The sequence below is a fragment of the Thermoascus crustaceus genome (genome assembly GCF_041956765.1).
Source record: "Thermoascus crustaceus strain CBS 181.67 unplaced genomic scaffold VTN00scaffold_1, whole genome shotgun sequence".
Lineage (NCBI taxonomy): Eukaryota > Fungi > Ascomycota > Eurotiomycetes > Eurotiales > Thermoascaceae > Thermoascus > Thermoascus crustaceus.
Window position 1 is genome coordinate 1532350 of NW_027192527.1, and position 14653 is coordinate 1547002.

The following is a 14653-nucleotide window of genomic DNA, read 5'->3' on the forward strand; positions in this document are numbered from 1 at the left end:
AACCAGGCCATCAACATGTTCTTCCAGTTTTCGCAAAAAATGCTGCTTGCACTCACTGCCTTCTCCGCTCTGACACTGGCAGCCCCTTCTCGATTGTAAGCCGTGTTTGCTTGATACCGTTGCTGAAGCCGTTCTCACCCTTGTATCTAGACAATTGAAATCTCGCGCCCTGACGTTCGAATACAATAGCCAAAAGGTTCGGGGTGTCAACCTCGGTGGCTGGCTTGTGCTGGAGCCATGGATCACACCCTCAGTCTTCGAAGGCGCTGGTGATGAAGCTGTGGATGAATGGACGCTGTGCGAAAACCTCGGTAAAGATGAGGCATTCAGACGCCTATCGAATCATTGGCATACCTTCGTTACTGAGGATGACTTCCACCAGATGGCCGCTGCAGGATTGAATCATGTCAGGATCCCCATTGGATACTGGGCCGTCGCTCCCGCGGAGGGCGATCCATACGTCCAGGGTCAGCTTGACATGCTCGACAAGGCAATTGTCTGGGCTAGGAATGCAGGCCTGAAGGTCATTGTTGACCTCCACGGAGGTATGTTGCAACGAAGCAAAGGAGGCGCTTTGAAATCTTGACTAATTGTCATATGCAGCACCCGGTTCGCAGAACGGATTCGATAACAGCGGAAAGAAGGGTCCTATCCAGTGGCAGACGGGGGACACCGTTAAGAAGACCCTTGATGCTATTCGCGGGCTGGCGAAGAGATACGCGACCATCACCGATGTGGTGGCTGCCATTCAGCTGCTCAACGAGCCCTTCGGACCGGGCGGCGTACAGATCGACCCGCTGAAGCAGTTCTACTACGACGGCTGGGGTACTATTCGCGAGTATAGCAACGATACGACAGTTGTCTTGCACGATGCATTCCAGGCTATTGAGTCGTGGAACGGTTTTATGAGTCCAAACACCGGCGTCTGGTATGTGATGATGGACACGCACCATTACGAGATCTTCGAAAACCGCTATCTGGCTCAAGACATCAACGGGCACGTCGCTACTGCTTGTCAGTTTGGAAGTGACCAGCTTGCCCGCACAGACAAGTGGACAATCGTTGGCGAATGGACTGGAGCGATCACCGACTGCGCCAAGTACCTCAACGGACGAGGTCTTGGTGCCCGTTACGACGGCACATACCCGGGTAGCTCTCGGATCGGTGACTGCGCCCGCAAGTATCACGGAACTGTGGCTGCGCTATCTGCCGAGGAGAGGTCCCAAATCCGTCGATTCATCGAGGCTCAATTGGACGCATTTGAGATGAAGACCGGCTGGGTCTTCTGGACCTGGAAGACGGAGGGCGCTCCAGAATGGGACATGAAACAGCTCCTGGCTGAAGGCGTCTTCCCTCAGCCTTTGACTTCGAGACAGTTCGGCAACCAGTGCGCTTAGGGGGAGAAGGAAGTATAGAATGAGACGTGTTGGGCTACCGTTTGTCACAGATATCAAGGCGTTGATATTGATACTATCATTCGTAATACTCGCTAATTCCTGCCTTCCTGCATGTCACATAGTTTGCTGAGAGAGCACTGTTCTCGTATCAATACCTATCCATAGAAAGTGGCATTCAACTCCTTGGTTGATACCATGGCCTTGTGTGTTTTGGAAAGCGAAGCGCATGCATGTTCATTAGCCTATTCAAATACATTAATTTTGCGCGATTTTTGGCATATTGACAATCAGCTGAGCAACATGGAGTACTACATCTTTACAAGATACTGGGTGGGCTGGTAGGGTAGTTACCCGCACTTTGCTTTACCTGATTATTGGTGTCACGTTTGTATGTACAGCACTTAGGTAGCAACCAGCATCTGATCCATGTGACTCCGTTCATACGTGGACCAACGAACTGATGGATGGCGATGGTCAGTCATACATAGAGGTGTAACCTGGCCAGACCATCCAGGCATTTCTATGGTACCCACGAAGTGTGTGATCAGGCTAGGTGAGGTTATAAGGTTAGGTCCTGGTTTGCCCGGTTGGACATACTAACTACCTAGATACTGTTCTGAGGACATCATAGATACAGTATCTATAAATTGCAATCATTATGCTGGTCTATTTCATAATTGAAGCTGGCCTTTTTTAGAGAAGAGAGAGAAAGAAAGGGGGGGGGGGATAAAACTAGCTCTGGCTCCAGACATCTTATACCCCACTGTATCTATCTAGATATGTACTCTATCTAACATTTCTAGTCTCTGCAAGCTTACTATTAGTACTAGAGTAGAAGTATCATATAAATAATCAGAGTAGAAAAGTACAAGCTGCTTTGACCGGGTTGTATATTCTTTTTACTTTTTTTTCCTGTGCATTTCCATCTTTTCCATTGTGTTCATTTGTACTTGTTTCTACTCGTACTACCTACTACTGATAGAAAGAGGAAGACCCGAAATTCAAGAGTTGAATAGGAGACGATTGACGATGACAATGCGCAGGGGGGTATGTATGCATGTATGTATGTATCTGTGAAATGCATATCTGCTTGCAGTGCACGTATGCAAACTCCCATCCAGAGGCTCTGCTAAACGGCACAGACAGACAGACAGACAGACAGACAGACAAGACAGATTATGGATATGGCCAAAGAAACACGTCGAATCGGGATTCAATCTATTTTGATCGAATCGATTTGAAACAGTGGATGTAGTAGGATGTAGAGACTCCATCACTGCCTTCCTATCATATCCTATCGTCGGACTTGCCAAACTACCCAACTTGCCAAATACTCAAAGAAGTCCCAAAGCCCCAAAAGCAGCCACCACCTCCCGATCGACGTTGATCAGCCACTCTTCCTGGAACTGCTTCTCCCCTCCACACGCAATGATCACGGCCTGCAGGCGCTGCTTGACAAAGTCTCGGATGTTGATGCGGTGAATGATGTCCGAGTTCTCCCAATCCCGCCGGCGCGTGTTCTCGGGCGGTTCCTTCTCATCGTACCGCTCCGTCTGCGCGTTGTTCCAGACGATGAGGTAGTCGCCTGCGCGGGGATCGTTGGGGTCTTCGCCCGTGCCCTCTGCGAGCTCGGTGATGATGTCCGTCCAGGTGGTGAGGTAGGACTGGAGATGGTTGAGGAGGTATGCAGGGGGAGGGGAGTTGGGTCCGTTGATGGAGAGGAGCTGTGTGAGAGCTAGCGCGTGGAGTTTCTTGTGGTTCACGCTGCCGATGTTGTCGTAGTGGAAGAACCACTCTGTGAGAATCCAGCCAAGAGCTTGTTCATCCGGGGTCCCTGTGGCTGTAGAGACGGCGGACGTGAAGACTTTCGGGCTTGCCAGAGCTAGGCGAGCCAGAACGGAAAGGTAGTCCGTCTCCACTACGCCATAGACCGGAGACTGTTTCTTACGCGGTCCGGTTGTTTGGCTAGCTTCGTACGCTGCGTGGAGTCCCTCCAGGAGCGAAGAGAGGAACGAGCTGTCGATGAGGGACTTTGCAATGACATTGTATGCGCTTTCGCTTCCACCGTCAATGGTTTCTGTAGCGCGGATGAGCATCTCCACGAGACGAGGAACGACACCAATGCGCTGATGAGTCGTAGAGCGGAGAAGTGTTTCAAAAGAGACAAGGAGCTGAAATCGGATCCGGTCGCTGAGGACCTCCTGTGGTGCAAGGAGGATATAGGATTCGGCGATCTGCAGCGCCTGAGGGACGCTGTCCGTAGCGGCCTCAAAGATCATGAAGAGAGCAGGAAGAAGGGAAAGGATATCCGGGGAGGCAGGGGATGGGGTCTGGATGAGGATGGCAGACCAGAGCTCAAGCGCTTCGTCGAGAAGATAAACTAGAGTCTCCTGCAAATTGTGCAACCTGATCAGTACTCAGTATTTCGTGGGCCTTTGAGTGTACTTACTGAGCTCGGGTCTACCGAACTTCGAATCAGTGGAAGAATATCTGCGTGGTATCGCACTGATTCATCTTTCAAGGAGTGGATCAGAGAGGAAAGTAGGGTCAGAATCGCCTGCTTCATCAAGTGTTCTTCCCCGGACTGCTCCCACAACGGCGGTAGTAACGATATTATTTGATCCGAGAAAGGTGAGATCTGTTGATGTTAGTATTGTTTGAGTTTTTCTTAACGGGGCATTGAAAGCGTACATGGTTCTCCATTTTCACCACAGCAACTCGGACCGTCTCTAAAAGTCCCATCTTAGTGTCCGACAGCTCAACTTCCTGAATCAAGGCCATGAGCGCCTGAAGGATAGGAGTAGCATATGGCATGAAGACTGTAGGAGAAAATTCATATGGATCAAGGACATTCCTGAGCTGTCTTCCAGCGGTGATGCGAACCACAAGGTCATTCAGAGGATCCTGCTTGTTAAGCAAGTGTTGAAAGATCTGATAGATGGCATTTCTGTCCAGCTCGCCCGGTTTTACCGGTACCCACTGGCCAAGCAGAATGGCTATCCTTCGTCTGAGTAGGTTATATCCCTGATCCTGGATTTGGACCTCAGCGACAAGGGTTGATTGCAAGAAAGCGTTGAAATCGAGGTGTTGTTCCAAGCTTGCTGATGCCAGTCCAATAGCCGAATACAATGAATCCTTCAGTAGAACATCGCGATTATCGGGGCCTGTGACATTGTTAGATACGTTTGTGCCCCGATGGGCTATATACTCACTTGCAAGGGAATAGAAGACGTTGAGGAGCCGCGGGACCAGCAATTCCTTGAAATGGATCACAAGGTCAAGGAACAGTTTCTCGGAACAGGATCGGATCGAAAATTCCCAAGCATCAGAGATCTCCTCTTCTTTCTTCTCCCATTCCTCAGGTTCTTCCTTCCATTCCTCAAAGTCACTTCTCCGGAACTTGAAGAATCGAGTTACTAAGAGCTCCATGACATTAATCACAAAATCCTGCGTAAACAGCTGTGACTTGATAAGCTCGACGGACTCCTTCCTCTCTTCCTTGTCCTGCGGATACTGGTATTTAAACGTCTGCACGGAATTGAATGCCATCTTTGCGCAGGCTCTAATCAGCAGCAGTGCCTTAAGACCGACTTTCTCCATCAATGTCTTCTCCTCCTCCTCCTCAGGCTTTCCCTCGCTGTCCCTCTTGTTTTGGTCAGCGACGTCAATCCCGTAGGTCTCTCCAAGCTTCGTGACCAAGACCCAATATGATCTGACAAGAGGAACACTATCAGGAAGCAAAGCAAATGATGCTGGATGGGCCTTGGCCATCTCCACATGGAGCTTCGAGAGTTGTACGAGGTGCTTTTCCACGAATCTCTGGACGTTTACAGAGGGAACAGAGCCCATTTCCGCAAAGGAGTAAAATTTCGTAAAGTGAGAGTGCGTGAGTTGCCAAAAGTCTCGGACATCTTTATCGCGATTTGGGTGTTCGAAGCCAGCGATGATCAGTCGACGCAGGACTTTCAGAGCGACCAGACTCTGTTCAACGGGCTCCAGCACTGCACCCTCCTCAACGCCACCCTGCTCCAGGAGTGTCCCCCATCTATTTACTTTCTCGACGTATATGGCTCCCAAGAGATGAAATATTTCCGGAGCCACAGACTGGAGACTTGCCCGCGTTCTCTGCAGTCGCGCAGTTGACAGCTCTTTGATTATCTGCAAGAAGATGAGAAGAGTTCGTGGCAGCTGCAACGGATTTGCACCAGGTTGGACGGAGGAACGGAGGAAGTTAATGAGCGCTGGAATTGCTTCGGGCCTGGGCATCATGGGCGTTAGCAAAGTTAGTTCCCAATAATGCACGATACGTTAGCATACCAGTCCTGGGGGAACTCGTAACGCATTATTTTGGCAATCATCAGCGAATTATGAAGAGCCAATAGAGGGGCAGGCTCGACAATACCGGCCTCAAGGGCTCTGTTCTTTATCCTTTCTTTCTCCTCTTTCTTGATAGCACTTCGTTCACAATCAGCTCGGTAGCTCAGTTAAAGTAATTCGGGGCCTGTGACATACTTCGTCGCTGTTTTCCGCCAGTACTTATCAATCCCATTTTTGAGTTGGATGATAGCAAGGTAGCGGACCTCGATGGGCACAGAATAATCAAGGAAGATGTCCTGTGTTTTCCCTTAGTTACGCATACCCCGCATGGAGCTAGAGAATGAGAAGAGCGTACCTGAAGGAAAGAATAATACTGCTCACGCTTCTCCCAATTCTGAAGCTGCTGCGCACCGGTTTGGACCTGCTGTTGGGTATTTCCTGCAGCTGATACTAGGGCATTGAAGACATTCTGGGGTGTCAACGGGTTGGCCTCGCCAGCCAGCTCGACCACTTGAGCCATGGTGGAGGTGTTGGCTGGAGCTCTGGACTTCAATTAATTAGATGGAACCTAATAATGGGCCATAGGAATGAGCGCCAGGACAGCTCCAAGCCCTTTGGACTTGCTTGCTGTTGGGAGCTGAAGTGAAGGCAGCAGACAAGCTGTATTGCGGCGCTTGACACGGAACCACGCGCAGCAGTCTCAGACGCTCGTCACTCCCCGCCATCGTCCCTCCGCCGGCCAAGAATCGAACCTTCCAAGGCGTAACGTTCTTCCCCTCCGTCCTACCCTAGGGCTGGACCCTGCGCTAGTCTAGATAAAGACAGAGTTTAGGGCCTAGGGTTAGGGCTACTATTTTTAAGCTTATCCTCTTCCGATGAAGTCATCGCCATGGCGCCGAAGCTTGCTTCTAGCAGCCATCCAAGACTGCATTACCTTGTGCAGTTTGCTGTTGGATCTGACATGCAGACTTGGCTAATGCGAATGAATTATTACACCTCGAAAATTGCACTCATTTACGTTCGTTGGGACAGGGGCACTCGAGTTCTATCTACTCACTGGCAGAGCACATGCATTACATTGAATGCACAAAAACATCAAACTCCACTATGTTCAGAAGCTTAAAACAGGTTTTATATGCACTAGCAACTCATTCTCGAAGAAAAGTGCCTTTCAGAAGATAGTCTTGAGCCATATTTTGTGTAGGCATTTTAGTGTTTTTGATAACTCTGGATTCTTTCTTACTAGGTATTTGGTCTTGATATAGTGGCAAGGTCAAAATCTGATGCAACTTGCGATAGACCCTAGAACATACAGACAGATCTAGATTTCGGATGAATGCAGAAATTGATCCCTCTCGGTTGACTAGTATCCAGTTTCCTTGATGGTCTAACACTGCCCTGTTCCACATACCTACATCTCGGCAGTGACATAGCCATGACGCAGCATGATGCAACGACAGAGAAGGGAGAGCTCCATACATGCAGCACCAAGGACACATAAACCTTCAAACCATCCATGAAAATCAGAACTCCAACCTTTACATAGTCCTCGATCTGTGAAAATACCTCCTTTCATTCTCTGGACCAGCTCTTTCAGCACGACCACACAAAATGACCACCCCGGAAGCAATCCGCGCTGAGAGAGACCTCAACAGTTACTACCTCAAGCAAGGGACTGGTCGAAAGAGTGACTCGAGTACGGTTTTCTGCTGCCATCATTTCTCTTTGCATGGTAATGAGACTTTAGTTCACTGACTTGGATGCAGCCGTTGAGTCGGGTGTGGACGAACGGGTTCAGAAGAAGTTTCCAGACGCTGGGGATGTGAGAACCGGCCCAGCAGCAGTCCCCTCCTCGAGTGATCGCAAGCACATTCCTCCAGAAGAGGGCGGGGAGTACGATGCTCGTGGACAGTAAGCTACCGGGAGTTCGATCTATGAGGTAGTTTCCGTGACATAGCTGATGCTTTGTATTCTAGTGTGACTCAAGCAAGACACTTTGAAGGCCCAGACGGTCCCGAAGAGAAGGCCAAAATTGAGTGGGAGCGTCGACCTGGCGATGACGATACTCTGACCTACCAGGATTTGAAGAAGGAAGGGATTATAAAATAATCGCTATGTTAAGAGCGTATTATCATGAACATGGAAATTAGGGTGGCGAACTATGCCAATTGGTGTAGCCAGTCTAGGAGCAACTGTTTCCTTCAGTTACTGTCTGTACTGTATATATCAATTTACGTATATTAGAGGGACAGTCTTAAGGTCTGCTCAACGATATCGATAATTGTTGGACTTATAGATAACAATTCATATACACTTCTGAACCATCTCTTTCGTTACCCCTTCCCCCCTGTTCCGGTGGCTTGGCAGATTGCCATTCTAAAACCATGTGATTTTGAAGCTATTGGAGGGTACCCAGCACTATGATAGGTCACAGGCTCTAGACAAAGCCAGCAGAGAACAAAATATAAGAAAGCGGCAAGGAAAATTGCTTGGAAAGGGGGTATCGGGTAACGAAAGATATGGTTCAGTAGTTTATATAAACTGAAGTTCTCGAGTGAGACTTTAATGGATCAAGATAATCTCGGTAGTCGCTTGATAAAAACAACTATACTATGGCAACTCTAGGTGGTCTTGCCAAGGAAGAGGACGCTCGGCCGACTTCAGAGGTCCTAAGTCTCCGTCGACAGCACGACGCCTCGCGAAATCTTCGATCTCGCTTTGGTCAACCCAGTTTCCGTGTACGCCCAGCCCAAGCTTCAGTGGCAGCCGAATAATCGCTATGGGGCCATCCGCAACCTTCTGCGCGTCAAAGAGCAGGATGTCATTACGCAGCTCGTGGAGACGGTTGGCAAAGCAGATGACCCAACCCACACCCTCCTCGTCGCAATCTTTCTTGGGAATAAAGACCGGCTCCTGGAGAGTAGTAGTCGACCCTGCAAACCACACGTCGCGGGTACCCGTATCCCAATTGAAGTGACCTAGACAGTTGAATAGCCCTCCAGCTGGTGAGCCACACTTCTCACCATCATATGGCCTCGACCCGTCGATGAGAAGCTGCCAGAAGTGCGAGTAACGCTTTCCCATGAAGCGATCGTCTATACGAGCAAATTCACCAGAGTTGTCCAAGTCACAAAGAGGGGTGACGAATGTGTCGGTCGGCATTTTGGGATCGAAGACCCAGCGAGTTGTGGGAGATTTGATCTCATTGCGTTTGGGACCCTGTGCCGCCTCTGGAGTGACCTTGGGGTCGGGAGGGAAGAAAAAGAACACATTTCCGGAAGCGACGGTCAGGTCTGCCACTATATTACCGTCATCATCCTCGTAGCTTCCGGCGAAGTGACCGTGGAAGGCATTCGGACCACGATACCACCTGATATCCTCAGGCTTTCCGTTACGGCGAGGAACAATGCCGTAAATTTGGTTCTCGTTGGGATCCCAAGCGAAGTGGTTTCCACCCTCGCGGAGACAATCCAGGGTGCATTTTAGAGGAGTCAAAGGAAGAATAAGATAATTCTTCGTAATGGAACAGTCGTGGATAAAACCGCAAAACGGCGCTTTGTACCAGCATTCTTCTGTCTTTCGACCGTCCTTGTCAATTGTCCAAACGACGATATCACGGGAAGCATCCTGGCCATTTCCACCTGCCTCGTAGGCAAATGCGACCATTTCACCTGTTTCTGGGTCGAACTTCGGATGGGCTGTAAACGTTGGGGCCAGAATCTGACCCTCGAAGTCGTATCTTCCAATGGTCTCCAGAGTCACCGGATCCATAGCAAACGGAGGGCCATCTTCCTTGAGAGCGAGGAGTGTGCCTCTCCAGAATACAATGTTTGTGTTTGAAACTGTTCTGATTATTCCCTTGACAGCTTCACTGTCCGTGTACGGATTGCGGTATTTCCCGAAGAGGTTTCTGCGTGCTGCTGTCTCCACCTTGAATCTATCGGTCTGGACATATCGCTGCTTAAAGTCCGCATGGCCATTTTCGATACGAATTGTCGTGATGTTTCCATCTCCGCTGAAATGGATGTCTTCCTCATAGGTTGGAGGGAAACGATGGTCGGGCTGCACTCGATAGAAAGTGCCCGAAATATCCTTTGGGATTTCGCCTTCGACCTCTAGGTCGAATATGTCACCTTGAATTCGAGAAGGGCGATTGAAGCCAGAAAAGACTGCAGTTTTGGGAAACTGGACCTGATCAGAGACTTTCTTGCCATTCACATAGACTGGTGGATTTCTGTGGAAAATGTGCGCCATTCTGGGTTGTATCTCAAATAAACAGCCTAACCACGGTAACACATCAATTGGTTTTGTCTCGAAGATTAAAAACGGCTCGAGCTATCATAAAAGAAAGGCAGTCACGTAATATGCTTTTCAAGGTGACTGTGTGAACAAATCGGGAACACCCTGCCGACTGAGAGTTATGATCGAGTTCTGAAACTTTGCAGTGTACAACCTGGGATCCAAGCGCTTTCGGAGACCTATTCTGAATAGCTGTCGAGTCAGATCTGATCGAGGCGACAGACTGCTACTTGGCACGAGTTTTATGGTATCACACTTATTAGAAACGACCCATCGGGCCGTAACGAATGAAACACTCATATAGGGCTAAAGGGATATAGCCTTGATGCTATCTTCATGACTGCTTGCTTCAGATGCTGTTACAGCCCGGGTACAAATTTCCGACCCTATCCTATGGCAGGGACTCGTTTTCGACGTTAGAACTATTCTGTACAGTATGGTCCAGGAGCTCTGCAACGAACAAGGTACCAAGTTAGCAAACTGACACAACCGACGACAGACCATTTACTGGAAATAGTTCCCATAGCCACATGGCAAGGATAAATTATTTAGGTTGCAGGAAATAGTCCTGTTTCTCGGGAATCCATTTTGCCTGGCCCCACATACAGGAATCATGCTAAAGGTTAGTCCCATACTTGGTACTCCGCACTCAGGAGAGGCCATGCGCTTGGCCGACGGCAGTCTAACGCTCACTTTAACCGGATCCCACTTCTAACAGCGACGCAGGACCCCCATATGGACGCGTTAGGACATTCTTTGTCTCCGTACAGCGTAATGATGCGCTTCGCTACCTTGTTGCCCTAGCACATGAAGGTTTTCTTTTTGAAGTGACCGTCGTGTTCGGATGGATATATCCGAAGCGATGCCAGATATCTCCCACGCTCTGGGATGGGGCCGTACGCAGTAGCCCCCTTCTTTGGGGGAGCCCCACGTTGTTCCCCTCGGAAATTTGGGAGTTGGAGAAGACAAGGTAAAGATGTGTGGAGGGGTCGCGGATTTCTTTTGGCCAGGGAACTTTCCCTGTCTGTCGCTAAATAGACTCTCTTCACTATTGTTGCGACTTTGACCGTTCAGCAAGAGGATTTTAGCTCGTGCATGCAGCTATGGCGCCAGCACGGATCGAAGAGCCTATCGAGACGCGGCTGTTCATTAACGGCAAGGTATGCATTCAATGACACCAATTGCATAAATCAAAGCATTATTTACAGCTGTAAATCTAGTTCCAACCGTCCTCGAGTGGCAAACTCTTCAAATTGATCAATCCTCTCACAAGAGAAGTCGTCGCGGAAGGTGAGCAGACGGTTGCGCTTATGGGTTCTTGAGCGCCTTGAGCTCACTTCTATTTGTGTAGTTCACGAGGCAAACGAGAAGGATACGAATGATGCCGTTGCGGCCGCAAAGGCTGCTTTCCCGGCTTGGAGAGATCTGGAGCCTCACGAGAGGGGTGTTTATCTCTCCAGGCTCTCCACTCTCATTCGCGAATCGAACGATGAACTCGCCCGTCTAGAGGCCCTGTCAACGGGAAAGCCAATCTCTCGATTCAACGATGGCATGGTTGCGGCGATCAACTTCCAGCATTTCGCGGGCGCCGGTTATGACGTCCAGGGAAAATCCAGTCTCAACACCCGGAACCACCTGAATATCACCGTGAAGCAGCCATATGGCGTGGTTGGCTGCATTATACCGTGGAATGCTCCGCTCATCTTTTTCGGTCAAAAGGTTGCGCCAGCTTTGGCGGCGGGTAACACTGTGGTCCTCAAGAGCAGTGAAAAAGCACCTCTGACCGTGAGTTTTGGATCCTCCCTACCTAACCAGCGCTCTTGCGGCATATACTAAAAGATAGCATGTCTAGTCTGCGTACGTCGCTACGTTAGTTGAGAAGGCTGGCTTCCCCCCTGGCGTCTTGAACATCATCACTGGCTTTGGACATCCAACCGGCTCCACTATCGCATCACACATGGATGTTCGGGCTATCAGCTTTACCGGTTCTCAGGCTACAGGTCAAAAGATCCAGGCTGCCGGTGCTGCTTCCAACATGAAGAATATAGTCCTTGAGCTGGGAGGGAAGTCTCCCGCCCTCGTTTTTGAGGACGCGGACCTGGAGAGCGCCGCAACGCAGACCCAGTTCAGCATCCAGCATCTGAGTGGGCAGATGTGTATGGCAAACTCTCGGATATACGTCCAGGAGAGCGTGGCAGAGAAATTCCTTGCCATTTTCAAGGAAAAGTTCGGTGCAGTCCGCCTGGGAGACCCCCTGGATGCGAATACAGACCATGGCCCTCAGATCGACGAACTCCAATATAACCGGGTCAAGTCGTATCTTGAAATCGGCCAGAAGGACGGTACTTTGGCCATGGGCGGCGATGCCAAGGACGGTTACTTCATCAAGCCTACCATCTTCCAGAATGTCCCGGAGGACTCCAGAATTGTGAGGGAGGAGGTCTTTGGTCCGGTGGTGATCATCAACACCTTCAAGACCGAACAAGAAGCGATCGCCAAGGCAAACGCTACCGAATACGGGCTGTACGCAGCCGTTTTTACCAAGAACATCGACAGGGCGATCCGGGTATCGAAGCTTATCGAGTCTGGTGTGGTTGCTGTCAACTGCACCAGTCCGACGAATGGGGTGGACATGCCTTTTGGAGGCTGGAAGAGCAGTGGAGTTGGAAGAGAGGGTTTCAAGTCGAGTTTGGATAACTACTTGGAGACGAAGACCATTTTGATTAGGATTAGCTCGGAGTAAGGGTCAATCTTTTTTGTTATACAAAGTCGAATGTATATATTATCCACGAGCGTGGAGATGTTTTTTTTTTACGAAGTCATTCTGATTCTTTATTCATACCATTTTTCTCTATTTCTACAACGTCTTCATATCTTGTTTCTGTCGACATGTGGGCCCTTGCGCGCGGGGAGTATTCTTTTTGCCACCAATACTTTGCTTGTATTATACCATCCAAGTGTGATTTACGGACTTAGTCCACAATGTACAATTCACTGGTTCTTTGCGGCCTCTTAACTTGGCTTTATTTACTAAGGTACTTACTGAGGGCTCCGTACGGAGCAAACCAGCGGTAGAAGGGAAATGGATACTATCGGATGCATGAAATGATGAAAGCAATATTCTCATGCCCGGAAAAACCCCGTGGGACCGATCAAAATTATCCACAGTTCCCACATGGAGCAAGATGGAGTCTGATGGACACTTCACAGCGCCCGAATTCACGAAACTCTCAAATTTCACTCCCGTTCGGCATTCAGGACAAGCCGGAGAGCCGAGAACTCCCATACACGGCCTAGGTACTCGGCAAGTCGGGAGCAGGAAACTTGCAAGATCCGCCACCTTCACTTTCTATTCTGTCCATGCGTCACGTGCATATAAGCATTTCCAATTAAATAATAATGGCAATTCTAGGGACCGGTGAAAGTTCCTCAACCTATCAGAACACTAGAAATATATGATTCATGAATGAAGTTGTCCTGTTGTAAAAGCCGTTGGGGCGGCCGTGTCAGGAGTTAGGGTTTCGGAGAGCTTAATTCCGTCCGTGTCTGATCGACAACAAGATGGGCCTATTTCGGTCTGTGGATAACGGAGATAAAATGGTGAATACAGAGGTCCCCACATGGGGTAATGATTCATTCAGTTAAACTCATCGACGCCTGTCAGGATAATTATGCGCCCATTGCGCCGGCAACTGAGGTCGGAGTTGCCAGACTTACCGGCCACCAGGCGCATGCACGGCTCATGAGATTTTGGATGCAAATAGGTATATAGTACTAAATCTTTGAACTTAGAATTAGAGGGCAAAGATTAGGTAGTAAGTAGTATGAGATCACGCAGATGCTTCGCAAATAAGGCCAAAGCATGAAATAAAGGTATATACCAATTTTCGGTGACACAGAGAGCATATGCAATTGGACCGAAGACAATATAGTGTTAGTCTGACAGATTGAGGAAATGATAAAAGACTTGCGAGATCGATTTCAACAAAGAAGAAAGTACAGCGCAAAGACGCATTGTGTGTGCGTCACTTTAATGTCATCCAAGGAGAAAACAGAGTAGGGAAATAGAAAGAGGAAGGAATAATATGATGGAAGTTAAAGTTGCCTTATGAGTACTGGCACCGGAGTAGAAGACTCGGAAATGTTCACGTCCATCAGCAGAGCTTCCCATGTTAGGCTTAGTACCTAATGTTGTATAGACTCTTTTTGGAGTATACTTACCCAGATGTTGACCAGCACACATTCAGAAATTATCATCACAGCACATTGCCAAATGCACACAAGTCTTGTTGATTTCTTCCCTACACAGAGTCATTATCAGTGAACCACACCAACAGAAGTTCAGACTACAACGACAACGAACTAAGTGTTATGATCGGCGCTGCCCAACGCAGCATTGCATAATGGATGTTACCCCGCAAGAGATAGAAGCCATCGCAGGCATCACATGATTATGACTAATCAATGGTATACAAGGACTAAAAGGTATATGGTATACCATCGGGTATACAACATACCATCGGGTATACAGTATACCATATGGTATACCAATACCCACAGAGGGACTATGTATATAAAGACGCTCCTTAACCATGGGGATGAGGACCCCGTGGTCAACTCAAATAGCAATCCTAGCGGTA

The 14653-nt window shown here is 48.9% G+C and overlaps 5 protein-coding genes across 5 annotated transcripts; 3 read left to right on the forward strand and 2 right to left on the reverse strand.

The window, feature by feature from the left end:
- Positions 1-15: 15 nt before the first annotated feature.
- Positions 16-1397, forward strand: VTN00DRAFT_537 (uncharacterized protein; the record flags this gene model as incomplete). The annotated part of the gene is made up of 3 exons (XM_069431893.1): positions 16-95; positions 151-545; positions 604-1397. The coding sequence occupies 3 exons, from the start codon at positions 16-18 to the stop codon at positions 1395-1397; spliced, it is 1269 nt and encodes a 422-aa protein (XP_069291245.1).
- Positions 1398-2731: 1334 nt separating this feature from the next.
- On the reverse strand, positions 2732-6234 carry VTN00DRAFT_538 (uncharacterized protein; the record flags this gene model as incomplete). The annotated part of the gene is made up of 7 exons (XM_069431904.1): positions 2732-3787; positions 3847-4035; positions 4089-4561; positions 4610-5655; positions 5715-5852; positions 5910-6010; positions 6070-6234. The coding sequence occupies 7 exons, from the start codon at positions 6232-6234 to the stop codon at positions 2732-2734; spliced, it is 3168 nt and encodes a 1055-aa protein (XP_069291246.1).
- A 1091-nt stretch (positions 6235-7325) lies between these two features.
- Positions 7326-7823, forward strand: VTN00DRAFT_539 (uncharacterized protein; the record flags this gene model as incomplete). Its single annotated transcript, XM_069431915.1, has 3 exons — positions 7326-7410; positions 7481-7625; positions 7691-7823. 3 exons carry the CDS (start codon positions 7326-7328, stop codon positions 7821-7823), a joined length of 363 nt encoding a protein of 120 aa, XP_069291247.1.
- Positions 7824-8324: 501 nt separating this feature from the next.
- VTN00DRAFT_540 (uncharacterized protein) lies at positions 8325-9968 on the reverse strand (the record flags this gene model as incomplete). Its single annotated transcript, XM_069431927.1, has 1 exon — positions 8325-9968. The coding sequence occupies one exon, from the start codon at positions 9966-9968 to the stop codon at positions 8325-8327; it is 1644 nt and encodes a 547-aa protein (XP_069291248.1).
- A 1148-nt stretch (positions 9969-11116) lies between these two features.
- VTN00DRAFT_541 (uncharacterized protein) lies at positions 11117-12756 on the forward strand (the record flags this gene model as incomplete). The annotated part of the gene is made up of 4 exons (XM_069431938.1): positions 11117-11173; positions 11234-11303; positions 11365-11798; positions 11866-12756. The coding sequence occupies 4 exons, from the start codon at positions 11117-11119 to the stop codon at positions 12754-12756; spliced, it is 1452 nt and encodes a 483-aa protein (XP_069291249.1).
- Between the last annotated feature and the right edge of the window lie 1897 nt (positions 12757-14653).